This window comes from Notechis scutatus, chromosome 3 (assembly GCF_049901735.1).
Source record: "Notechis scutatus isolate UNSWTSFEM ecotype Mainland chromosome 3, rNotScu1.2, whole genome shotgun sequence".
Taxonomy (NCBI): Eukaryota; Metazoa; Chordata; class Lepidosauria; order Squamata; family Elapidae; genus Notechis; species Notechis scutatus.
In genome coordinates this window covers 167,816,129-167,841,809 of record NC_142011.1, presented here as the reverse complement: position 1 = coordinate 167,841,809, position 25,681 = coordinate 167,816,129, and the positions used below count along the sequence as shown (strand labels likewise).

The 25,681-nt window shown below is 34.7% G+C and overlaps 1 protein-coding gene across 1 annotated transcript in view; it reads left to right on the top strand.

Moving 5' to 3' along the window:
- PRKDC (protein kinase, DNA-activated, catalytic subunit) overlaps window positions 1–25,681 on the top strand; it is a 78,541-nt gene that overhangs the window by 18,139 nt on the left and 34,721 nt on the right. Inside the window, exons 24-51 of the mRNA XM_087961703.1 lie at window positions 110–270; window positions 970–1,122; window positions 2,198–2,305; window positions 2,691–2,917; window positions 3,405–3,499; window positions 4,346–4,445; window positions 5,264–5,394; window positions 5,640–5,894; window positions 6,381–6,610; window positions 8,083–8,291; window positions 8,411–8,543; window positions 9,300–9,458; window positions 10,818–11,021; window positions 11,525–11,710; window positions 12,819–12,920; window positions 14,079–14,246; window positions 14,972–15,099; window positions 15,568–15,775; window positions 15,885–16,063; window positions 16,867–17,035; window positions 18,086–18,151; window positions 19,083–19,155; window positions 19,732–19,880; window positions 21,001–21,138; window positions 21,250–21,369; window positions 22,980–23,123; window positions 23,428–23,579; window positions 24,481–24,609. Of these exons, the coding sequence (XP_087817829.1) occupies window positions 110–270; window positions 970–1,122; window positions 2,198–2,305; window positions 2,691–2,917; window positions 3,405–3,499; window positions 4,346–4,445; window positions 5,264–5,394; window positions 5,640–5,894; window positions 6,381–6,610; window positions 8,083–8,291; window positions 8,411–8,543; window positions 9,300–9,458; window positions 10,818–11,021; window positions 11,525–11,710; window positions 12,819–12,920; window positions 14,079–14,246; window positions 14,972–15,099; window positions 15,568–15,775; window positions 15,885–16,063; window positions 16,867–17,035; window positions 18,086–18,151; window positions 19,083–19,155; window positions 19,732–19,880; window positions 21,001–21,138; window positions 21,250–21,369; window positions 22,980–23,123; window positions 23,428–23,579; window positions 24,481–24,609 (4,276 nt within the window). The remainder of the gene's footprint in view (window positions 1–109; window positions 271–969; window positions 1,123–2,197; window positions 2,306–2,690; window positions 2,918–3,404; window positions 3,500–4,345; window positions 4,446–5,263; window positions 5,395–5,639; window positions 5,895–6,380; window positions 6,611–8,082; window positions 8,292–8,410; window positions 8,544–9,299; window positions 9,459–10,817; window positions 11,022–11,524; window positions 11,711–12,818; window positions 12,921–14,078; window positions 14,247–14,971; window positions 15,100–15,567; window positions 15,776–15,884; window positions 16,064–16,866; window positions 17,036–18,085; window positions 18,152–19,082; window positions 19,156–19,731; window positions 19,881–21,000; window positions 21,139–21,249; window positions 21,370–22,979; window positions 23,124–23,427; window positions 23,580–24,480; window positions 24,610–25,681) is intronic.

The following is a 25,681-nucleotide window of genomic DNA, read 5'->3' as shown; positions in this document are numbered from 1 at the left end:
TTTGAAAGCTGCCCAGAGTCATATATTGTACATACTCAAGTATTAGCCCATCTGCGGATAAGCCAGTTCTCAGATTTTTTAATCAGACATTCCTTTCTAAATGTGCCAGCTTCTACAGAGGAAAAGATGAAGAAGTTTGTATCCTGGGATATAGAGAAGCACCTGAATTTTGCAGTTCCATTTGTTGATATGAAGCCTATTATATACTTGGATTTATTCTTGCCTCGGGTCACTGAATTGGCTCTTTGTGCTAGCGACAGACAAACTAAGGTATTAGGCTGAATATTTTTGTTGTATTCTTTTCCTTTGAACTATTTCTTTCTGGATTGGGACTATGGTTCATCATTAAAAGTAATCTAGATATGAACGATACAAATAAATATTCCAAAAGTATAAACTGTGAAGATCTTTGAATACAGTGGCATTATTTACTTATTGATTATTGGGGGCAATATACTGACTCCGTAAGCTGCTTAAAGAGTGCTGTAAAGCATTATGAAGTGGTATATAGCTCTAGATGCTATTGCTATTGCATTTATATCCTGCCTTTTCTCAGAGACTTCAAGGTGACATACATACATACATAGAAGTCTGCCCTACTTTTATGCTTACAGCAGCAGCTCTGTGGGATAGGTTGGGCTGACAGAAACTGGTCCAGAATTCTCCAATGAATTCCATGCCAAATGGAAAGTAGAACTCGATGCTTTCCTGTACATATCCAACAGTGTAAGCATTACTCACCCCAGCTTTCTAATTGCAGGGTAAAGATGTTAATTATTTGGTGAAATATTAATCCCTCTCTCTACATTGTTTTTATGTTTTAAAGGAAAATTAAAGATTTAGAGTTGTAACATAACATTATTTCACATTAAATGGTATTTTTATCAAATAGAAATTGCTGAATAATTCATGATGATGTTAATTTGAAACAGTCCAATCTAGTAGCTGATCAGTACTCTCATTTTTCAGGTTGCAGCTTGTGAACTGTTGCATAGCATCGTTATGTTCATGCTGGGAAAAGCTGCTCAAATACCTGAAGGACACAAGAATTCCCCACCAATGTTTCATTTGTATAAACGTATGTTTCCTGTACTGCTTCGACTTGCTTGTGATGTGGACCAGGCGAGTAAATTTCATTTTACTGCTTCAGAGAGAGATTGGTTTTTGATGTTTTTTTAAAAAACCTTAGGATTTCCAATGATTTTGGATTTCATCTTTGGTCTTATTGCCTCTCCCACAGGAAAAGTTACTTTTTTTGCCTGTTACATCATGGAAGCCATTGAAACTAAAGAGGAGGAAAATAGTTTAAAAAAACAGTCATCAGTCCAGCCAATATATAGGTTAACTCAGTGTTTCTGAACTAATTTAATAATGTACTACTACATATTACATATTAGGAAAATGAGATCCAATTTGGTCAGTCAATTCCTAATATAAACAATAGATCAACTCAGTTGATTAACCTCCCCAATAAATAATAATAATAACAATAATAACAATAATAACAATAATAATAATAAATCTGATCCTGCACTTGTGGGGAAAATCTAGGAAGGAAATAAAAATATGTTAGGAAAATTTGAGAATACCATGTTAATCAAATAATCTCTCCTTAGTCTTTTTTTAACTCTTAATTTTTTAATAAATTTGTGAATGCCTTCCTGTCCTCTCCAAACATTTGAATCCATTTATTTGCTCTCTTGAGTTAGTTTATGTTCTGCATCCCATAAGGATTTCTACTACAAACTCATAGGGACAAGAAGGTTGTTTGATTGAAATATGTGATTACTTGAGAGTTATAAGCAAGTGAATCTCCAGTTTAATAAAATCTCATTTTTATATATTCATCTGTTGTTTCCTTTTGGGATTGTCTGTACAAGATCACAATTCCACTTATCACAGTATGTATAGATTTACAGTCAGTAATTGTACTTCAGACATACCAACTTATCAGTTTTCTGAATTTAAGCATACATTCCAATACATGTATGTTTCAATGGTCAGTTCAAAAGGGAACTAATAAAAATCATTACATAGTGCTTAATATTTAATAAAATACAATAAAGAGTTCAAGCTGTATGAATTCAAGTTGTGAGTATGTGTTTCTAAAAGGTCCAACAAATATTGGGATCATTTTGTGAGAAATTTTCTACAGTATAATTATAAATCTAAAAGGCAAAATATTTCATTTTTTTAGGTTACAAGACAACTCTATGGCACTTTAGTAATGGAATTAATTCATTGGTTTACAAACAATAAAAAGTTTGAAAGTCAAGACACTGTGACACTACTGGAAGCAATTTTGGTAGGTGATTGTTGAGTAAGATAAATTATAAAGATTTCTGTCAAAGTTGTAACTTACCAGTCTTAAGTTTAAAGATTTTCTCAATTTTCAATTTCTTATACAGTGGTTGACTATTCTATTTTTTATAGAATCTAATTAATTGATTGTTGATTTTAACCAACTAGAGAATCCTTTTTTTCTATTTTAAAAAAATCCCCTATTATTAAGCCAAAATCTTGGAGCAGCTTACTTGAAAAGGTTAAATAGCCAATTTTTGCTCTCATTGCTATTTGTAATTATTTGGATAGCCTAAAAATGCCATATATAAATTACTTCCCATTTCATTTTGTATTGCATAAGTTGCATAACTCGAAACACAGTGAATCTAGGTTGTTCTCTGTTTCAGGATGGGATAGTGGATCCTGTAGACAGTACTTTGAGAGATTTTTGTGGTCAATGTGTCCATGAATTTTTGAAATGGTCCATCAAGCAAACTACTCCACAACAGCAAGAGAAAAGTCCAGTGAACACCAAATCTCTTTTTAAGAGGCTGTACAGCCTTGCTCTCCATCCTAATGCTTTCAAACGGCTAGGAGCTTCCCTTGCTTTCAACAACATTTACCAAGAGTTTAGGTGAGCTGAATCAAGCAATACAGCAATGTACAAGTATTTGTGTAATTTCTATCAAATGTACTTTAAAATACTATTAAAAGTTGTTACTTATGGGATATTAAGTATTTGCAAATCTGCTAAGGATAAACATTGCTACAACGTTTTATGATATTGGGCACAACAAATTTGAATTCAGAGGACAAAATCAAATAAATAAATGAAAGGTTTTATTAATTTTTGCAACACTTTTGCTGTGTTCATAGTTATTAAAATCTGGATTGTTTGGCATGGTTGGCATTGGGTAACACGGCTGTGGTGTCTGTTCAAGTTTAATAGAATCCAGTTAATAACTCATGTTTATTTCAGAAGAGATCAAATTGTTATTATTTGTCTCTGTTCTAAACATTTTTGAACTATCTGAGACAATACAGTTACCATTTTTTACGCTGCATTAGCTATAAATAGTTCTCTCCTAATAAGCTTAATTTGTTTCCCCTTCGTTTCGTAGAGAAGAGAGTGCTCTGGTGGACCAGTTTGTTTTTGAAGCATTGGTTGTATATCTGGAAAGTCTGGCCTTGACACATGGAGATGAGAAGTCTTTAGGTGACATTGACAGCTTTTTTTGGATTAGGTTTACATTTGGTGTTTCAGAATTCTTTAAAAACTTCAGTCCTAAATATTTTAATAGTTTTTTAATGAAATGTTTCTGTTTTGAATAGTTAGAATGTTTCTATGGAATTATATTATAGAAATGTGTTGACAGACAATTTTGGAAAGAATGCTTTTTTAAAAAATAGACTTGAAATGCTTTTATGTATGGTTCATATTTTATATTAATTATTTCAGTATTATATTCTTTTAAGCATTACATTTAGTAATTATTTATTTTATTCTAAAATTATAAAACAAAACATTAAATCAGGAAAATGTTCTCAAAATAATCAATTGTTAGTAAATCCAGGAAATAGAGCCTTGATGCATTCTGAGACCCAGGTCTGAGTACATAGCCAAGTTTTTAAAGCTTTTACTATGTAAGACTCTTATTAGAAACAGTCAAACTAAGTGAGGCCATATTCAGGGTTTTCTGTTCTCCAAAATGGGGAAGAATGAGAACTATTAAAGATTAGGCCAGATGTTACAACTTTGTTTATTAAAGTAGACTGAATCCAATTTTCAACTGGAACTGTGTTAGCAGATTTCAGATTACCTTCTCAGACAGCACACGGAAAAGAGATCTATAGGTTTTTTCTTATTCTCAGAAAACATTAAAAGTTCCCGACTTGGCAGAAAATAAACAAATGTTTAACAATCCTTATACAGTATCAGCAAAGCTAGAAAATAATTTAAATAATGTATATTTCATCTTTGCAAAAGCAATTAAGGATCATATCTGTTCAAAATTTTACTTGGAAGCAATCACAATATTACTTTTTCTGGATTTGAAAATAGGTACAGTTCAACAATGCTGTGATGCTATAGATCACCTCAAGCGTATCATTAAGCATAAAGCATCTACTTTGAACCAAAAAAGCACTCGAAGATTGCCTCGGTTAGTAGTAATTTCTTTATAAATTGAGAAGGAACATCATTACATAGCACTTAGTTATTAGTTTCAGTGATTGTTAGGGTTTTGGGGAATTAACCCCTAGCAGTCAGACAGCCAGCTCATAGTAGGCTTTCCAGCTTCTAATGCTTCCTTATATTGTAACTTCTAACCGCACCCTTAATCGGTTAATTGCCTGCTGCATTGTGCTTAAAGTGATAAGCACTTAAACCATGATATCTAAGTTTTATATATTTATTCACCCAAACCATATTTGGTATCAATGTTATACCTAACAGTGATTTTTCTTCTGAGGAAACACTATTACAATCTAACTGAATATATTTCAGCATTCTATAAACTCTGAATTTGTTCCCTAAATTTACTTGCAGCTAAGGTGGGCATCCAGTTTAACTGGCCTGGATAAAGCTTTGTATCCAGACTTTTGCATAAAGACTGAATGTATCTAGCTTAAATACATCCAAGCTACATATTTGCTACATGCAGCAGAGTGCAATTTTGTCACAAATACAAAAGATGAAATTGTGTTTGATAGGAAGTGGTATGGGGGAATAAAGAAAGTTACTAATTATTAATTTATTTTGCAGTCAGGAGGAGAAATTAATATTTTAATATCAAGTATAATACAGTATTTAGTAAAAATGTAAGTCATGGCAAAAAAAATCCGACTATAGTATAAAGATCTTATGGATATGAATCTGTTGATTCTCTTACTGGTAGAACTTTTGAAATTTTACTTTTATATTTAAATGCAGAAGCAGAGCAGATGATAATTACAGACATGTTTTAATTCATTCCTGTAGGGGATTTCCATCTAGATCTATTTGTTTAGAGGATGTTGTCATGTGGCTTTTAAGACAGTGTGGACAACCCCAAACTGAGTGCCGGCACAAAGTCATGGAACTGCTATTTGAATTTGTTCCCTTATTGCCAGGTATGTATATTACAACATGTGTAAATTGTCTGTTGCTAGTATGGTATACTGACTTTTGCACATTCCTTTTGAAAAATGTCTCTTTTGGAAGCCTAGCAATTTATTTTACTTTCCTCATATAAATACATTTTGAAAGTTATGTGGATCGGTTGTAATGTTGCATTTTTATTGTAACCATAGAATTGAATTGCAACCAATTTATCCATTTATCCCATTTATCTTTAATCTGTTTGCTTCTCTGACAGGAAACCCATCTCCATCTTCATGGTTGGGTGATGTTCTTCAGAAAGAAGGAATCTATTTTCTCATAAAGAAATTTGAAGGAGGAGGATGTGAGGGTGAAAATGTCTCTGGAATCTTATCTCATCCAACCCTCTATGAGTTGCAAGGAAGCTTTAGTTTGCAAGCTATTGTACAATGGATGGATATGCTCCTAGCTGCCTTAGACTGTTACAATACCTTTATTGAACCGGGAATGATAAAACCAAATGAGATCTTAGGTAGGTAGATGACTTAATCAGTTTGCATTATGATTATCCCAAGTTCATTAGAAGAAATTACATAATTACAGATGTGAAAATGGCTTTAAGTTCATGTTTAATTGCAAATAAATTACAATCTTTTGACTAATATACAGAAAGTCCTAGAGTTTCCCTCTCCATTCAGGGACACTGTTGTACCAGACTGGTTAGCAAGTGCCGATGGCAACTCTTGCACTGAGGTAGATTTGCATTATAGAAAATCTCACTCTTCTTTGTATGCTTTACTTTGACCAAAAGTATTTCAGTTTTATTATCAAAGAACTTTCCAATTGTATATTTTCTTCCTGTTTTTACAAGGTCATTATTTAGTGCTGGCCATCATAAAGGCCTACTTTTTAAAAATAATATACAGTATGATGGTATAAATGATTTTTTAAAGTTCTTGTGAATTCTGGAGAAAAGTTGTAATGGCTGTATTTTTAACATTTTTATATTTATTTAAAGCTTCAAACACAGGGTCTTCATTTTTAAAATCGCTGGAGTTCTTCCTTGGTAAAATTGCCTTGTACAATATATCTGGTGCAGAGCAATGTTTTAGGAGTGCATCCAAAGGTGATATGTTGTTGAGTCCACAAGAAAGAGAAGAATATAATTATAGCAAATGTACAATTATAGTTCGGATTATGGTTTTTGGCAGCATGATTTTGGAGACTCACCAGCAACATTTCTGGAAGGTAGGTTTGGCTTCACTGGTTCAAGCAAGTTTGCTGTGAGCTACCACACTTAAAGGGACTTAAGAAATGCATACACGGGCACTCTATTTTCTGACTTTGGGACAAATTATTTTTAGAAATAATTGTGATTATTTTACTTAGTCAAGTTATATAATCTCAACATGACTAAGGGTGACATACAATCAAAGCAGCACTAACACAATAAAATTTTATAAGGCATCTATCACAGTATTTCAAAGGCAATTCAACAATAACAAACCATCCAGATGGAATCACAAGATCACCCTGTGCTTTGCCCCCCTGCGCTCACCCTGCCCCCATGCGCATGTGTCTCCCACATGCACCTGCACATACGCATGGCAGATACCCAAAAATCAGCTGGCTGGCGGGAGGCATGCGCATGTGCAGTGGAACTGAGCTGGGGCAATGGCTCGTGCTGGCAGAGATGGCTCTGTGTGCCACTTCTGGCACGTGTGCCATAGGTTCGCATCATGGGCATATAACATAGGTTTCAGACACATTTGTGATATAATTTAGGTAGAGTTAAAATAGTGAAAGATAATTGTGTAATTTAAAAAATGCCTTTATATCCAGCATTGCCTTTGTTTGCTACCTTCTGACAAATTCAGATAAATGCCTTTTCCAATTTTTATGGCACTGTACTTGAATGACCTGAATTAATCTACTGATTAAACAGCTCAGAGGTGTTTAAAACAAATCCAGAGGAATATATTTTTCCCCATATGAAGATGATATGAACAATTTGTTGAAAGTATGCCCACTAAATGCATCTTTATCACTGGGCATGCTGAAAAGACTGTCAGAGAATAGTAGAACTGTTACTTCTCAGCTACCTTTAATAAATCTCATACCTGTAGGTGTTCTTGAAAATGTGTTCATGTATAATAGGGGTGTCAAACTCAAAACCCGGGGGCTGGATCTGGTTCATGGAGCACATATATCTGGCCTGGGGGCTCTCGGAAACAGCAAAGGAACGGCCCATGATACCTCTGCCAGCAAAAATGGAGCTTGTGAAGGACACAGGCAGCCCTCCTGAGCTCCTTTTTCACTGGCAGAGGGTTGCAGGATGCTGTTGCAGCCAAAAACGGAGCTCAGGAGCCCGTTTTCTCTGGTAGAGCGCTCAGGCCACCACAGGTGCCCCTGACATGAGTGACATCTAGCTGGCCATGCCCACTCTGCCCCCCCGAGGTAAAACAACCCTGATGCGGCCCTCAATGAAATCAAGTTTGACACCCCTGATCTGTAAACATACAGCTTACATAATACAACCTAGCTAAATCGTTTAACTTTTGAAAAAAATTGTATAAAAATGAAATGTAGATTGAACAAAATTATTATTTCAAGGGGATGCACACAGAGATGGTATATTTAAGGGTAAATGTTAAATGCAAATGGTAAACTTTTCAAATTAAAAGTAGTTGTCTATGTTATTTTTATCTTACCATTTCTAGCTGCTTGAGAAAGAGCTGCTTAATGAGAATCTAATAAAACTTGTTGTGAAAACCATTTGTGACCCAGAAAGCATAGGATTTAATATAGCTGATGTACAAGTTATAGAAAATCTCCCAAGTATTTGTGTGAGACTAGTAAAAGCTTTGATGAAAACTCCCTATAATGAATCTTTAGAGAACAGTATCAAAGAAATAATAACCATGAAAAGGTAAGAGACTTTTGAATCAGTATTCTAATATCACTTTTTAAAGATGCAAATAATTTTTAGAGTGACATTTAGTGTGTCTGATATAATTTATTCATAATTTATTCATTTCTATTTGTTAGCATTGAAGAGCTTTGCACTGTTGATTTGTATAATCCAGAAGCCCGGCTAGATCACGTTAGATATATATCCATTCTTTCTGCCTGCAGACAGCTTCACAAGGCTGGTGTATTGCACTGTATCTTGCAATCTAAGGTAAAAATATATCTATTGATATTAGCATATTTGCAAAATAAAAGAGAACAAATGGGAGTTCACATGTCTTACCATGCCAATGTAATATGTTTGTTATTCGCTGAACATTAAGCATTCATCACTTACTAATTATTGTGTTTCTTCATTAGTGTGGGAAAACATTTCTAGCTTTTCTCACTGCTAGACCCTTTTGTTCTGGGTCTGAATCCACACTGTCGGTTTTACTGAATAATTTTGTTCATGATGAAGTGTCTATAACTATCATTATGTATGACTCCTAATAGTTTGGGGGATTTAATGGGTTGGAGGAAAGCCATTGCTTTTCATCAGTTATTCAGCTTAAGAAGAATCTCAAGTTTTTTTAAATAATGATAAAGACTCTTAAGAACTTTAGACCAGGACCAAGGGTCCCCAACCTATGGGCCATGGGCCACTAATGGGCTGTTAAGAGTTTGCAACCAGGCCGTGGAAATAGCTGGTGAGCACATGCATCCTCACATACAGAGCAGTGGGCGAGCATACTCATGCGTACTCCATTTAAGTGAGTCGCAGGTGCGCGTGCATGCCACTTGCACAAATGGAGCTGCGCACGTGTGCTTGCTGGCCATTTGCGCAGAACCATCCCCTCTCCCCTCCCTCCCGCCAGTCTGTAAAGCTGGCAATGTTGGGGAACTCTGCTTTAGAAGACTTATATTTAATTGCTTAATTATAAATATGTTTTTAGTCAAATGATTTATCATTTTTCTCTCCCCAAAGGGTGCCGATCTACAGTTTGAAACTGGTTCTAAGCTCATTTTAGTAGTGTACAAAGGTATTGCACCAGGAGATGAAAGAAGGTCCCTTCCTTCATTAGACATTGGCAGTAAACGATTAGCTGAGGGACTTCTGCATCTGGCTTTTGCTTTTGGTGTTCGGGTAAGGCCTTGGCCTTGTTGGTGCCATCAGTCTCTTCTCTGTCTCTTATCTGTTATTTGGAATTTAAATGTATTTAAGAAAACTTCCAGTTGCTGATCTCTGTCACTTGTAGAAGCCATTATCCAAGTTAAAATCATATCACATAAAGGGAGAATAAAATAACTTTAATTAAAAATTGGCATGGGTTAGGGTTAGGGCTTGCCTTTATCCATAGAGCTGTAGGACAGTGAGATTAGGGATGAATAAATGTGTGTGTGTGTGTTGTTGAGGTAATTCCCCATTAGGAGAATGAGTGCACACAGGGAGACGTGAGAGTGGTATTGAATAACATACGACCAACACACAGATACACTGAATAGTAAAATGTAGGTTTGATTTCCAGTAAACGGTTAAGCAAAGTCCAACAAGCAGTCCAAGTCATACATGGTTAAAGCAGTCAGTTTTCAGTCCAGGGATAATCCAAATAACAAAAGCCAGTATCATACACAGTTCAGTAAACAGATTTACAGCAATCCAAGAAAAACAACAATCAGCAACAGTCAATAGGGAAAAAATGCAAACCAACCAACATCGAACATCAGAACATCTAGCAACTAGCTACGAACATCCAAATCAGGTTTCTGGCTCCATCTTATGGCCGTTCGAGGAACCATACCCAATTACAATTGTAGCATTCCCTTAAAGAGACAGTATTAAATGTCTATCCTGGTTTATATATTTTCAACCCAACTGTTATGTAATTATCAATTCCTAACGTGTGTGTGTGTGTGTCCCCTTACTATGCCTTCCCAGTTGAGAAAACTATTCTGTAGTCAAGAGACCTTTTCTTCTTTGCCTTCCTAGCTTAGTTCATTTAATAAAGAAAAACAGAATCTCAAAAGCAACAAAGAAGCAAGGAATTAGTTTGCTGGTAAATCTTGCAAAATAGCTATTACTGCCAAAAGCAACTTGCTTTGCTGGACAGTTGCAACCTACTATGCTGTCATCAGTATCTTGTTCCCCTGGAAGCACTGAATAACCTCGTTACGCTGTTAACTTAAGTATCCCCCAAAGAGAAAACAGCACAATTTATGGAAGACATTTGTAGATGTGTCACCTGGATGCCTACTTTCATCTCTACCATTGTAAGATTAGTGCTTAGGTATCAGTAGAGATGAATTTTGTAAGAAGAACAAAGCAATTGCTGTGGGTTACTATTGCTCATCTCAAGAAAGGATATCTGTTGTATTCAAATACAAAAGATTTGTGGTTCTCCTTGGAAATCCTGATGTGTTCTGTATTTTCTGTGTTTTTTGACTAAGAAGATACATGGGAAAAGTTGTACGACAAAAAATACTCTTTTGTATTTATTTCCCTTAGTGCACAGAGCTGGTGAGCCTCTTGTTGAACACATTGATGTTATCTGTACCATTGTCTGGAGCAGCCCAAGAAAGTCTTATCAACTTTTCTCATGGAGAATATTTCTACAGTCTCTTCTTAGAAATCATTAACCGTGAATTGTTGAAAAATCTGGAAATTGCTGTACTTGAGCTTATGAAATCAGCTTTAGATAGCCCCAAAATGGTACTGGATTTTTCCTTTAAAATGTTGCTTACATTTTTAAAATATTACTTTAAAATATGCTAACATATTTATTTTTTAGGCTTTATTTCCCCCAAAATTCACAATAAATCTATAACTATATTTTAGCTATCCTTCTATTTTATCATTGGTTCTTTTCTGATTTTATTTCTGTTGAATTATTTGTTTTTCATTTGTTATTAAATCGTATTTTTTTTAGCCTTTTATCTTTACCTTGAACAGCACTTCTATTTTTAGAATAGGTCTACTACTAGATCTTCTTGTTAGTACTCTATAAGTAATGAATGTTTTGAAAGTGGCTAGAACATTCTGATTATGCATTCTTAGTTTCTTAGAAGTACACTTTCTAGCATTTGGGAAATTCATCTAAAAATGTACTTACCAGTTGCTTACCTTACACATTTGTGTCTTTGTTCCACAGTATGAAAGTTGAATTAAATTAAAATGCTGTCAATATTGTATATTTTTAATATCCTATGCTGCAGGTTAGTACAGTTTTGAATGGTATGTTGGATCAAAGCTTTAAAGACCGTGCTACTTGCAAACAACAAGGAGTAAAACTAGTAGCTGCTATTTTAAAAAATTGGGGTCATCTTGATCACTGGTGGGCCAAAGATGCTTCTCCTGAGAGCAAAATGTCTGTTTTGACCCTATTGGCTAAAGTTCTGCAGGTAAATATATATATATATTATATATATATACACACACACATACATATCTACCCAGCCTACTTGGGGTAATTTTCCTAGGGTTATAATATCCAAATTGATTTTGGAATAATTATTATTTTTAAATGTCATTGGATTTTCTACAGCTATCCAATATCGTAGCATTGTTTCTTCTTTTTCTATGTTTGGTTTTAAAAAAATAAGTATGTTGTAATTGGTTCTAATGTCATTTCAAGATAGTGTTACAAGGTAAAAGTAGCATCCCATTCATCACCTTAATTTTTGATTTGCTGTGTTTCTAATCATGATAAAGTGGTCTTTTTCATCCTAGCAAAACACCTAACAATAAAGGCTAATATAGAAGTCTGGGTTGAGAATACTTGAAAATTGAGATTACTTGTGTTGTCTAGGTGAGACTATGGTTATATCAGGATATCTTGAGAGAATTCTGGGTGCTTAGAAATGTAACAATGTTCAGTGTGTTCAGAAGTATTAGACATATATTGATTGATTGATTTAAATATATTTATTTATTCCTATATCTGTGTATAAGTTGCTGTATTATCTTCAGTCCACCTTTCTAAGGATCTCCATATATATGGGATATGGTCCAGTAATTATTCCACCTTTATAAATATTGCAGCATTACTCCCCATATTAACTATATTAATATGATGGATGTTTCACAATTGAAATTGCCAACTTTTCCTGTGCTATGAACAAAAATAGCTCAAATTTTCTGTCAGTTTGGTTTATGGTATCCAACCTCATTGTATAATTGAGAGTGTTTGTTATTTGTCTGCATATATTTAGAATTGGGACTAAGTTTCAATTAGAATTGAAATTAAATTATAATAAACTTGTTATTTTTTTGAAAGAATGCTTTGATTTTAATAGGTGTTATGCTGCTGTTTTTTGCATTTATTAATCTAATTAATGTGAGAGTTCTTAAGAGCTCTACATGACACAAAGGTATAGAAATATATTGTACATAGATATATTACATAAAACAGATAATGTAAACTTTCCTTAATGAAATGCTGTGGCATATTATCAGATTACTATTCTAGTTTACTGTATTTTAAAATATAAGTTCTTCTATGTTTTCAAGATTGACTCTTCGGTGTCATTTACTCATCATGAGGCATTTCCCAATGTTTTTAATACATACACATGTCTGCTAATGGACCAGGAGTTGGGTCTACATCTCAAGGCAAGTGCATTATGCATGCTTCTTGGTGTAAATAAAGAATGTGTTGCATACAGTGGCCATTTAGCTTTTCCATTCAGATGTGTGATTAGCTAGAAACATTGAGATGACATGGGAATTATCATTATTGTTATTTAATGCTGCCTGACTGCCAACGACTGAGTAAGTCTGAGGATGGTTCATGGAAGTTGTGCCAGATCACCATTTAAGGATAAATATTCATATGTTCACTGTGGATATAAGTAGTGAGGATTTTTCTTTTGAGTAAATTAAACCCAACCCCATGTAAGCTGTTGCTGGTAGATAAACTGAAGAGAATGTTGCAGGATCCTATCTGGATTGGACACCAGGACCAGAGGTTTTGTCTTCTAAGTTTTTGGACTCAAGTTGGAGCCCTTCTTCAGGGAACTTCTCTCTAGCCAGCATGGCTAGATAGAAGTTCCCTGAAAATGGGCTCCAGCATGAGTCCAAAAGCTTAGAAGACAAAACCTCTGGTCCTGGTGTCCGATCCAGATTGGATCCTGCACATTATCGTGGGAAATGTATATTCACTTTCAGTCGTGAAGAGAATGTTGTCAGCAGGGAAGAAAATGAGAAAAACATTTGACTGTTAAATAGAATTAACAGGGTTAAAGATTTCTACAAAAAATATCCGCAAGAGTCTGTCTTAACCATATGAGTGGTTTCAGCTCTCCTTTGTAATCTACATTTCTTAGCACTTAATTAAAAAGTAAGAAATCAGTTTTGGAAGAAACAACAAACTCTACAGTTAACTAAAGCTAAAGTTGCCAAGGCCATTTCAGGTTATGATTTGTTTGTATGGATAATGGTCAAATGTACAAACCAACAAATTCACAAATTATCATTTGTTACATATGAGCAAAGATTATGGTGTACCCTGCTGGTTTTATACTTTGTTTTTCCTACTCTGTCTTAAATGTTTACAGTTTACATTGGTTCAAATGCTATTCAGAATTTGTAATTAATCAGAGTTAAAATTAAAGCTTAAAACATTGTCAGATTCCAATGTGAAAATAAATTAATCTTAATCTGACCAGAATTTACTGTTCTTGTTGAGTGTTATTTTTTCCATCAAAGTTTCTCCAAAGGCAATACGATTTTAGATTTAACATGAAACGTTGCAAATTGTATATATTGCAGAGTCAAGCAATTATTATTCTGCCATTCTTCACTGAACTTGTCGGAGAAGGACTTCATAACCTTAAACATGCACTTGATCAATTTGTAGCATATAATTTCCCTTTGACATCAGATGAATTTCCTAAGGGAACTTTAAAGTACAATAACTATGTGGACTGTGTAAAAAAAGTAAGTGAAAAAATTTAGAATGACTTCTTGCATAGCTGATTTATTTTTAGCGTATTACTAATTCTAAGTCCAAATTGATACAAAGCAAACAATTCTATGAACTAAAATATAGGAACAAACAGACTGCAATATTATTATAAAGAGAAATTATCTTATTTGTAATAAGATTTTGCTATTTAAAAACTTACCTAAATTTCATATGTAATTGTTAAGTATTTTTATACTTTTAGAAATTATTATCATCATTTGACATAACCTTAAAATTCTACATTTCTTGCTTTTTAAAAGGATATCATGTTTGTATCTTAATTTTAAAGGCTGTTGGCACCCAGAATTGTTCTAATGAGATGGCCATCCAAATCAGTGTTTTATTAAACATAGCAGAAACAAAAATGAATTTCGGTATATAAGCCTAAGAATACATTTTAATGTACTGTATGAAACAGTCCTATCTGATTTATTTTCTCTTTTAATCATGTAAACTGTAGGCACATTACCTTTAGGTAAATGAAATTATAAATATGTTTATGTGCGTGTGTTTGCATGCAAACAAACAGTTTATTATTGTATGTTTATTGGATTAAATTTTTATTCTCTATTCTTTTTAAAGAGCTGTTACTGTCTCATAACTGGTTGCAGTGAAAGTTTGGAACACAAAACTTTGCAATCTTACTAAGATCCCCTATCATATTCTCTAACTATACAATTATTCTTTTATATTTTAGTTTTTAGATGCACTAGAACTATCCCAGAATTCTACATTATTGGAGCTGATGACAGAAATTCTTTGTAGGGACAATAAGCACATAATGGAGGAATTATTTGAGATTAACTTGAAAAGAATTGCCAAAAGGTAGTCAGTAAACATACTCTTTAATCGCGTTATATTAAGAACATGATTAAAAAACAAGAGTTCAGTAATACGTTAAAGGCTTAAAATGTGAACAATGACAGCTGCTATGCTATGCTTACGCATTGAAATTCATACATATAATTTGTGTGTGTTTATATGTATTTCACTTTGCTTTCCTAACGGAGATATTCATACTGGAGAAGGCACAACACATGATTTTTTAATAGCAGTAATGTGAGTTGTGGTTGTGATATTTAGCTGGAGTTTGTCTCGGATACATAGAAAAATATATTCGTTTGTAGCATTAGGTAAGTTGCATTTGTCGTAAAAATATGTGTCAACTAACTATTTCATGATGACTTAACCAAGTCACTGCTTTAGAAAGAATTCACTGAGAGATTATGGATAACATAATTTATAAGTAAGAAAGTAGCTGCAGATTCTACTTAAATTTATTCTGGTGTTTAGGGGCAGCTGTGAAAGGCAAGTGCTGTTGTTGGATACTGTGCACCAGATGTTCCAGAGTGAAACCCTTCACTCAAATATAACCCGCCAAGCCTATGTAGATCGATGTCTTCTCATTTTGTTGCTTCACTGCAGCTTAGATGCATTGAAAGAATTTCTAAGTAAGATTATCATAGAGGCTATGGATACATTGAAGTCCAGGTTTACAAAGGTAAAGATGAATTATTACTAAATAGTTATATTATTTTTTTAAAAAATAAAACACATTATATATGTATGAAGCTCCTTTAACATTTTGTTCCGTTAATGTATTTTTCCAGTCAAATGAAACTTCTTTTGAAACCCAGCTAATCAAGAAAATAAGCTATTACAAGATTCTAGAAGTTATGTACTCCCGTCTATCCAAAGAAGATGTACATTCTAAAGATTCCAGAATTAACCAAGTTTTTCAGCGTTCTACCCATGTAGAGGGGAATGAACTTACAAAAATACTTATAAAGTGAGAATTGTTAATGTATGCTTTAAAACAATGTTGCCAATAATTAATTTGGTTATCACAGTCAGTAAAAAAAAATATTTTGAAATATTGCCTTAAAAGTGTCATGGTAGCTACATTAATATTAATAATAATAAATACTTAATAAACTTTTCCTATTTGTTTAGAAGAAAATTCATAATTCTTTCTTGATCTTAAAGGTTTATCCTGAAAATCTTAAAAGAAAAATTATGTTGCTTTCCTTCATAAGTTTTATTTTGGTTAGCAATTCAATAAAAATATTTTACTGGTCTGAATCCTTTTCAGGCACACGAGATAAAGATTTCAAAAAAGACCATCAAAATCTGACTTTTTCAAAAGGCTCTAGGATGACTTTCAAACAGCTGCCATCTGCAGTTGGGAGATTAACTAATGTACACTTTGACTTTTTTTCTCAGGCCTTGTCCTTTATATTGTATTTATGTTTTACATAAATTAATTGTAATATTAATTGTATTATTTATATCTTTTAGTCTTATTTATATAAATAGGGTACACCGTTGACTGAGGGTTGGTTATGATTGGAATGGACTATTAACCAAATAAATAAATAGATCTCAACTAAAGCCAGCTGCAACTTCAGGTTGGTATTTGCTGGAATGTACTCATTCAGCAAATTAGATCTCAACTAATAACCCTGATGTTAATCAGATGAATTAGGAGTTCTAGTGCACACGTTCATAGGGCAGCAGATTTGGGAAAAGTACACACAATTTTTTTTAAATGTCTTGGTTTTTTTCCTTTTCTTTTTTTTACTTCCTTTCAAGGTCCTGTTATGATGCCTTTACAGAAAACATGTCGGGTGAAACACAGTTGTTGGAAAACAGGAGGCAGTTTCATTGTGCTGCATATAATTGTGCCATTGCAGTTATCAGCTGTGTCTTCAATGAAAATAAATTTTATCATGGTTTTCTGTTCACTGAAAAACCAGACAAAGTACGTAGTAGTTAAACAGATACTAGTTCCAAGATGGAATTTTGATGTAAAAAGATGGTCAACAGCCTATATATAGTCGTCATGTTGAGTATTTTTTAGGCCCTGCCTGTGGGTTTTGCTAATGTTAATTTGTATTGGTTTTATATATTTTATGTAGTTTGAATTCATTTTTATGTAGTTTTTTATGTAGTTTTTAAATTCCTGTAACTCATCCAGAGTTATGCAGTTCAATTGGCAACTGTATAAATAGAATGAGTGAATAAATAAATAAATGGACACCAAGATGAAATTAATGGATAAAATTTTTAAATGTTTGCATAGTAAAAATCACCTTTGTCTTCCAGAATTGGTTGAATTGTATTCTTCTACCTATTGATAAGAGCACAAAATGTAGCAAATGCTGTCTTAAATACCATTGATCATGGTTTCTTTCTGGGCTGGTTTGGGAGATTTAAGAATGGGAGAGATGGTGTTGCAGTGGCTGTCCTTCTTTCTCTAATATTGGTTCCGGTCATTTTTGATAGTGATCTTTATTCCTAGCTCTTACTCTGGTGAGGGGCGGGGGGGGGAGACGGGGGACTCAGATGCAGTTCTATCCACTCCTGTTTAATGTTTAAATGAGACTTCTTGGTTAGGTCATCTCTTACATGAGGATATATATCAGTGTCCTGATGTTGTACATATCAGCTTGTCCCAGTAATGCCGTCAAGGTTCTTTGTAGAAAGACTTTGATGAAACTGGATGAGGAGAAAATGAATCAGACTCAATTTGTAAAGTATAAGCGGCCTTGGATTTTGAGGCTTCCTGAATCCAGAGGTCTTATGAGCTACTCTTGAGTGATTGTCTTTGGTGTTTGAGCTGCCTTTGGCACAATATGCTTTATATTATATTTTAATATTTATTTTTGTATGCAATACTGCTTTTTTAAAAATTGTATATGCCTGTCTAGGTTGCATATTGAATAGTAACAATATATTATGACTAAATTAAAAAATGTTTGTAATAAAGTAAATCATGGTGATCAGATTACAATTCACTTTTGTTCTACAGAATCTGCTTATTTTCGAAAATTTGTTAGATTTACAGCATCGCTATTCATTTCCCATAGAAATTGAGGTAAGAAATCTTACTTCCTAGATGTTCTGAAATTGTAATCATTTTTATTTAGTATGATAGTAGAATGTGGTATAGATAATATAAGAAGTTAGTGTTCCCAGATAAGGTTATTGAGATTTTTTTTCCAATTATAAAAGTTCTACAGTAAGCTTAAGGAGTCTAAACAGAAGACGAGTATCAAAGTATACCTCCTTGAATTAGTATTCTTATATAACTCTATAGTACTATGAATGGATTGTGTCCTTTGGCAAATGTTAGCCTAGTTTTTTCTCCTGGCTTCTCTGCTGACACACTTGATATAGATTATGATGAATTCCAAGCTCAGTTTTGGCATGGTGGAATTTAAACCATCTTAAAACAGTAGTCCCCAACTTTTCCAGCTCTGTGGACCAGCGGGGAAGAAGAAAGAGGATGGTTTCGTGTGCATATCTGTCACACAAACAGAGCTTTACATACACACTTCCCTACTGCTTGCACAGCCTGGTTCTCAATAGGCTGCAGCCCAGTACCGGGTGTGGAGGAGAAGTTAAGGAGCCCTCTCTTAAACAACATGAATACGTAGGCGAATTCTTACAGTATTGATGCACAGCTTTAGCCCCTACGATGATTATTTAGCTCCAAAAAAAGAGTAATTTTTAATGTGACAAAAATTAAATAAAAAGTCTAAGGGTAATCTCTCTGTTAGGTAAGTGAAACTGAATTTTATCTAACCAGATTCTCTATTTTTTGGAGCATGACTATCCAGCATGTCATTCAAAAGCTAGGTGCCTAGAAACAAACTGGGTAGTACAATCATGCATTTATTAGTACTTAAGATGCCACAGAATTCCTTGTATTTTTCTTGGTTTATTTAGAAATTCTGTAAATATATTAAATTGATAATTAAGCAGCAATCACTGGTGCATACCTGAAAGCTCTTTATATTTTCTAGGTTCCTCTGGAAAAGAAAAAACGGTACATAACCATTAGGAAAGAAGCCAGACAAACAATGAGTGGGGATTCAGGTATTTGCTATGACTACAAAGAAGATGAATGATGATGGCTTAAGTTATTTTGTGTCGAGCATGAACATACGTGTACTAATATAAAAATAAACAAAACCACAATCTAGAGAGCCAGTATAGTGTAGTGGTTAAGGTGTTGGATTGGGCGTTGGAGACACCTGTGTTCTAAGTCCTTGGTTTCTAGTCCCTCTCAATCCTAATTGGCATCAGGTCTGCAAGAAGCCAGCTGAAAACCAGCTGCCTCATTAAATCGTGCCATGACACCTTTTGTGTGTAACTATGGTGAGCACAGTGAAAAATAAGTGGACTCTGCAACTGAGCAGGACAAATTCTAGGAATAACAATCTGTACCACGTCTCTTGGTGTTTTCAGTATTAACGTTCACTAAAGATTTTTTTAATTAAGGGATAAATGCAATGTAATGATGAAATCAGAAAATTCAGAAAAGAAATTTTAAAAGAAGAAAATTTATTTAGCATTATTTATTGGAAACATACAAAGAAGTTTGTTTAACTGATTTTGTAATTTTTATTGGGAAGTTTCTTACTTATTTAAGCCAAACTATTTCCTTTCTAGCCGAACCACGCTATTTAGCGTCTGCATCATATATGGTAGATAGCAGTTTAAGTGAAGAAATGAGCCAATTTGATTTCTCAACTGGACTACAGACTTTTTCATGCAGCTCTGAAGATCCTACCAGTTCTGGTTCTCACATCAGGAAAAAGGTGATTTAATTTATACATGTGTAAGTGTGTTTTTTAGCCCAAACAATTCCTTTAGTTGTTTATAGAAAATTGTCAGATTTTCTAAAGGCTAAAAACCATACTTTAATAAGGATGTAATAACTGTTGTCTAATAGCAATATAGTTTTCCCATAAAATACTATCTCCTTTTGGACGAGGCTTAAATCCATATTTCTATGCTTCCTTAAATCTGAATGACAGATTTCAACTGCGAGAAACAGGAATGTTTCAACATTAGTACCTCAGCACCAGAATAAATAGGGATGCTTAATATTAGGTTATCTAATTAAGCTTGATTATAATAATAAATGCCTTGAGTACATTGTGAGGAGAAAGACAGGGGTAAAAGATGTGGGCTCGATCAAAATTTTCCACTTCAGGCAAATTTGACAGTTTGTTATTTATTATTTTTTTTATTGTTTTACTGCACATTGTACAAAAATGTTTTCAACACTCCAGTTACAATGCTCCCTATATAAAAGCCTTTATAGTTTTTTTTACTATATCGATCAAACTTCAGAAGGCTAGCTTAAGTTTCTTTTTCACATCAAATGATAGAGCCCATGGAATGTGCAGATCATAGAGATTGAAAAGAATATTCTAATTGGTATTTCCCACCCCCCACCCCCCCAAAAAAACCTAAAAGTAAATAATAAATTAGGTATGTAATAAATAGTCAAGCAACTTTCGTTTTGTTAAACTATGGTTTTTTGGAGAAGTCCAGGTAGAGTCCAGGGAAATGTGGAGAGCCTTTTAGCCTTTACATTATTGCAATAAATCCATCTTTTCCAAAGTTTTGTTGCATTGCTCTTATTATTCATTTGTATTCATTTTCGGGTTTGGGATTTTTAGGGGAGACTTGATTAAAGTGAGAGATCAGCTCATATTTCATTTAAATCAAATTCCTTGCTAACATATTCTTTTAAAAAAATAGAGCTACAAGAATATTGTATGAACAACTTTGAGAAATACAAGCTTTGCCTGATGAACCATCTTGAAATAACAGGATATAATATATGCATTCTTTCTGGGTAGTGTTATAGCAAAAATCTGAACAAAAAAGAGAGAAGGACATAATTGAAATTAATTATTATTCTAAAAGGAAATTACAGATACTGTGGTTCCAGATGATATGATGGAGTTAGAAATGGATGAGCTCAATCAGCACGAGTGCATGACTTCTATGACAACCCTACTCAAACATATGCATAGAAATAATATCACACCAGTAGTAGAAAAAGTAAGTATTCCATTGTAGCTTTCTGGAGTTGACAAATACTGTTTTAGTTAAACTAATTTGTAATAAGTATACTTTCATATTTATAAATCTGTAATTTTTTGGGGTATTCAGGATACAAATTCACCAGAACTTCCTCCGTGGATGAAGTTTTTGCACAACAAACTGGGAAATTCTACTGTACCTCTAAATATTCGTCTCTTTGTAGCAAAACTCATTGTGAACACAGAGGAAGTAAGTTCTTTTTTATGATAGAGAAAAGTATTGTAGTATATAGCTGGTATACTTCCATTTCTTTGGGTTATTAGAGAAACTAATACTGAGATTAAAATAATCTCCAAACTTTACAGGTGGTCCTTGCTTAATAGCCACAATTGTGACCAGCAAGTCCATTGTTATGCACCATAGTCACTAAGCAAAGCATCATATTACAATGTCATTTTCACCGTCCAGCATCAAGGGGGTCACTGTGGCCATTCAGCAAGATATCACATGGCCTCAACTTGCAATTTCACTTTTACATTCTCCAATAATTCTACTTGGTAGAAGCTGGTTGTAAAGCTTGCAAATGCAATACGTGATTATGGACTGCTTCAGTGGTTGTAAATATGTATCAGTTGTGGAGCGCCCAAATGGCGATCCTATGACTGGGATGCTGTGATGGTCTTGACATCCTGAGATGTGAGGATTGGTCACAAAGCTGATTTTTTTCCACCTGTCATAACTGAACAGTCTTTAAACAAGATAGTTAGTATATAAAGGCTACTTGTAATAATTGTACTGGTGGTTTTATTAAATAGAGGCAGTTGAACATTCTTTTTATGAACAAGCTTTTCAAGTGTTACCAAAAATGAAAAACGCTTCTTGTTCAAATATAGGCATAACGATATCAAATAAAGTTTGTCTTTGATCTTGTGAGGGTTTTTTTTGCAGCTTGTTGAAATATATTAATTTTCTAAGCAAGTATAGATTCCTAACTAGTTTCTTAAGTAATTAGTGCAGCTAGTATCTCCCATGTGGAGTGGATTCATGAATGATTCATATGAGCAAAGTATGGTCAGACAATATTGTTAGTACCATGCATATATTTTGACTGTAAACAGACAGGGATGCAAAATAACTTTAATATCATTCAGTCCCTGTGCTGTTGATCAAAATCAACAAAGTAAAACCTGCTTCTGATTCACAAGTTTTATCAAGTCTCTGGAACTAGCCTGGAGTAAGGCATGGTAATTCCTTGGCAAAATAGCATCTCTTCTAGATAGAAAGCCACTGTCCATACAATTTGGTAGGTAGCTTTATGAGCAGCGTTAGAATTTACAGTTTGGTTAGCTGTTCATGAAATAAAAGAGTACAAGGACATTCTTATGATCTTAATGGGCATCCCAGTAGACCAATGTTATCTCCCCTGTGATGATTAATTTATCCCTGTCCCTCTACCCAGATATTTGAACTCATGAAAGGTTGTGCTAGAACAACCTTTAGTTTTAAAAGTAGTAAAACGGTAGTTTTAAAAGCAGTAAAACCTGATGATTCAGGAGACATTTTATAAACCAGAATTTTGTATTTTATATTTTGTACTATTGTGGGCGGTAGTTGACTGATATGTACTAAATAGAGGGGTTTGATTGAGGTAGCTCTTACGTTAATTATAAATATAAATCAGAGGTTCAAATACCTAATGTATTATGTAATTTATCTGCTTAGATATTGTTGTGTAATGAAATATGCTTGCGTTGTTGAGCATTTGCATTTTAAATAATAACTTAGTTTGGTTAGATGTAAATAACAAAGTTAATGGGCAACAAATTTTACAGTGGCAATCTTGGATTTTTCTTCTCCAGGTTTTCCAGCCCTATGCAAAGTGGTGGCTGGGTCCTTTACTGCAGCTGGTCGTTTCTGGAGATAATGGAGGAGAAGGGATACATTACATGGTGGTGGAGATAGTGGCCACTCTGCTTTCATGGACTAATGTGGCAACTCCTAAAGTAAGAAATGTATTTGGTTATAATAAGGCAGCCATATGTACATATAGCCCTCCCCTCTCCCTCTCTCTCCTCTCCCCTCCCCCTCTTTAGTACATATACTCTTGATAGGACAGTGGTGAAAAGAATTTTGTATTGCTGAAAAATAAGACTTTTCTGTCTTTTCTGAATATTTTTTAGTCCTAAACAGGGAGAATTTGGCAAGCCTGAATATAATGTGTTTAAATTAAGGTACCATGTTTTTTTTGTCATTTCATGAGTAAAGAGGAATATTTGCAATATGCTTCTTCTAATTCTTTCATATCAGGGCAACATAAAGGATGAAGTCTTGGCAAATAGGTTGTTGGAGTTCCTGATGAAAAATGTGTTTCATCGGAAAAGAGCAGTATTTAGACATAATCTGGAAATAATCAAGACGGTAATAGAGTGCTGGAAGGATTGTCTGAGCATACCTTATAGGTAAATGATGGCAATAAAATATGGTTGTGTATGCAATTCTCCAAGAGCTATAGCAAAGATGGGGTGACTTTCTGCACGCTACTGAAGTACAATAGCAGCCCCACTAGGCATTGGTCATACAAGAGATGCTGTAATTGAAACTCAGTAGTAGTTGGCCTGCTGGTTTATACCAAATCCTATTGTCAAATCTGCTTTTTAAATAAACTAGGACTAATCTTTATTTATTTGGTAATTTGAGATAATATCTGCAAATTAAACTTGGGTGATGATTTCCTCTACAAATATTAAAATAATGGAGTCAGTACCATTAGAAGATTAAATGAGGAATGACTGGGGAAATACATTTATGGAAAAAGGCTTCTACAGTGGTATTCCAAAAATGCAAAGTTCATGCCATGAGTGACTTGAATTGAAATTCAGTTAACTTTTTACATCTTATGTCTCTGTCTCCCGCCCCATGACTGGCCCAAAATCATCCAGTCAGCTTCCATGGCTTAAGGTGGATTTGATACTGAGTCTCCAAAGCCCTAAACCAAGGCTTCAATTTCATCTGGGATACTGGCTTTTTTATTAGATGCCTAAATCAGAAAATATTTTAAGGAGGATTATGTTTTTTGCATCACACTAAATTATTTGTTTATGGTGACTAAGCTTGATAAGTAATCCCAGGTATTGTTCATGATTTGTGGCTTATTATGTTATAGTAATTTGTCCAATTTGTTAACAATCTCTATTTAGGTAAACTTTATGACTTATTGTGATGAGTGAATCCACTTATTAAGTGACCAACATTTTGCTGTCTATTCTTTCTCAGTACAAAACACTAACCTGATAGTTTTGATTGATACCAATAGTTACTTATTATTTTCAGTTTCTTCATTTGTGTCTTTGCTTGCTGCAGGATAATATTTCAACTATTTTCTGGTGATCCTAATACAAAAGACAATTCAGTAGGGATTCAATTATTAGGAATTGTTCTTGCTAATAATTTACCTCCATATGATCCAAAGTGTGAAATAGATAGTATAAGGTAAGAATTACAACTTTCTAATATTCCTGTTGTGGTACACTGATCATAAAACTTTTCGCCAAGAAGAAGATTAGGAAAATAGGAGATGTGCTTCAGGTGCATAGATTGTAAAACAAATGATGACATATACACTGCTCAAAAAAACAAAGGGAACTTCTCAGTTCCTATGCTTTCTGGTTGATGGTTTGGTCACTTTTAAATGCTGGGGGTGCTTTCACTCTAGTGGTAGCATGAGACGGAGTCTACAACCCACACAAGTGGCTCAGGTAGTGCAGCTCATCCAGGATGGCACATCAATGCGAGCTGTGGCAAGAAGGTTTGCTGTGTCTTTCAGCGTAGTGTCCAGAGCATGGAGGCGCTACTAGGAGACAGGCCAGTACATCAGGAGACGTGGAGGAGGCCGTAGGAGGGCAACAACCCAGCATCAGGACCGCTACCTCCGCCTTTGTGCAAGGAGGGAAAGGAGGAGCACTGCCAGAGCCCTGCAAAATGACCTCCAGCGGGCCACAAATGTGCATGTGGTTGCTCAAACGGTCAGAAACAGACTCCATGAGGGTGGTTATGAGGGCCCGACATCCACAGGTGGGGGTTGTGCTTACAGATCAACACCGTGCAGGACATTTGGCATTTGCCAGAGAACACCAAGATTGGCAAATTGGCCACTGGAGCCCTGTGCTCTTCACAGATGAAAGCAGGTTCACACTGAGCACATGTCACAGACGTGACAGGGTCTGGAGATGCCGCAACATCCTGCTGCCTGCAACATCCTCCAGCATGACCGGTTTGGCAGTGGGTCAGTAATGGTGTGGGGTGGCATTTCTTTAGGGAGCCGCACAGCCCTCCATGTGCTCGCCAGAGGTAACCTGACTGCCATTAGATACCGAGATGAGATCCTCAGACCCCTTGTGAGACCATATGCTGGTGCGGTTGGCCCTGGGTTCCTCCTAATGCAAGACAATGCTAGCCCTCATGTGGCTGGAGTGTGTCAGCAGTTCCTGCAAGACAAAGGCATTGATGTTATGGACTGGCCCGCCCGTTCCCCAGACCTAAATCCAATTGAGCACATCTGGGA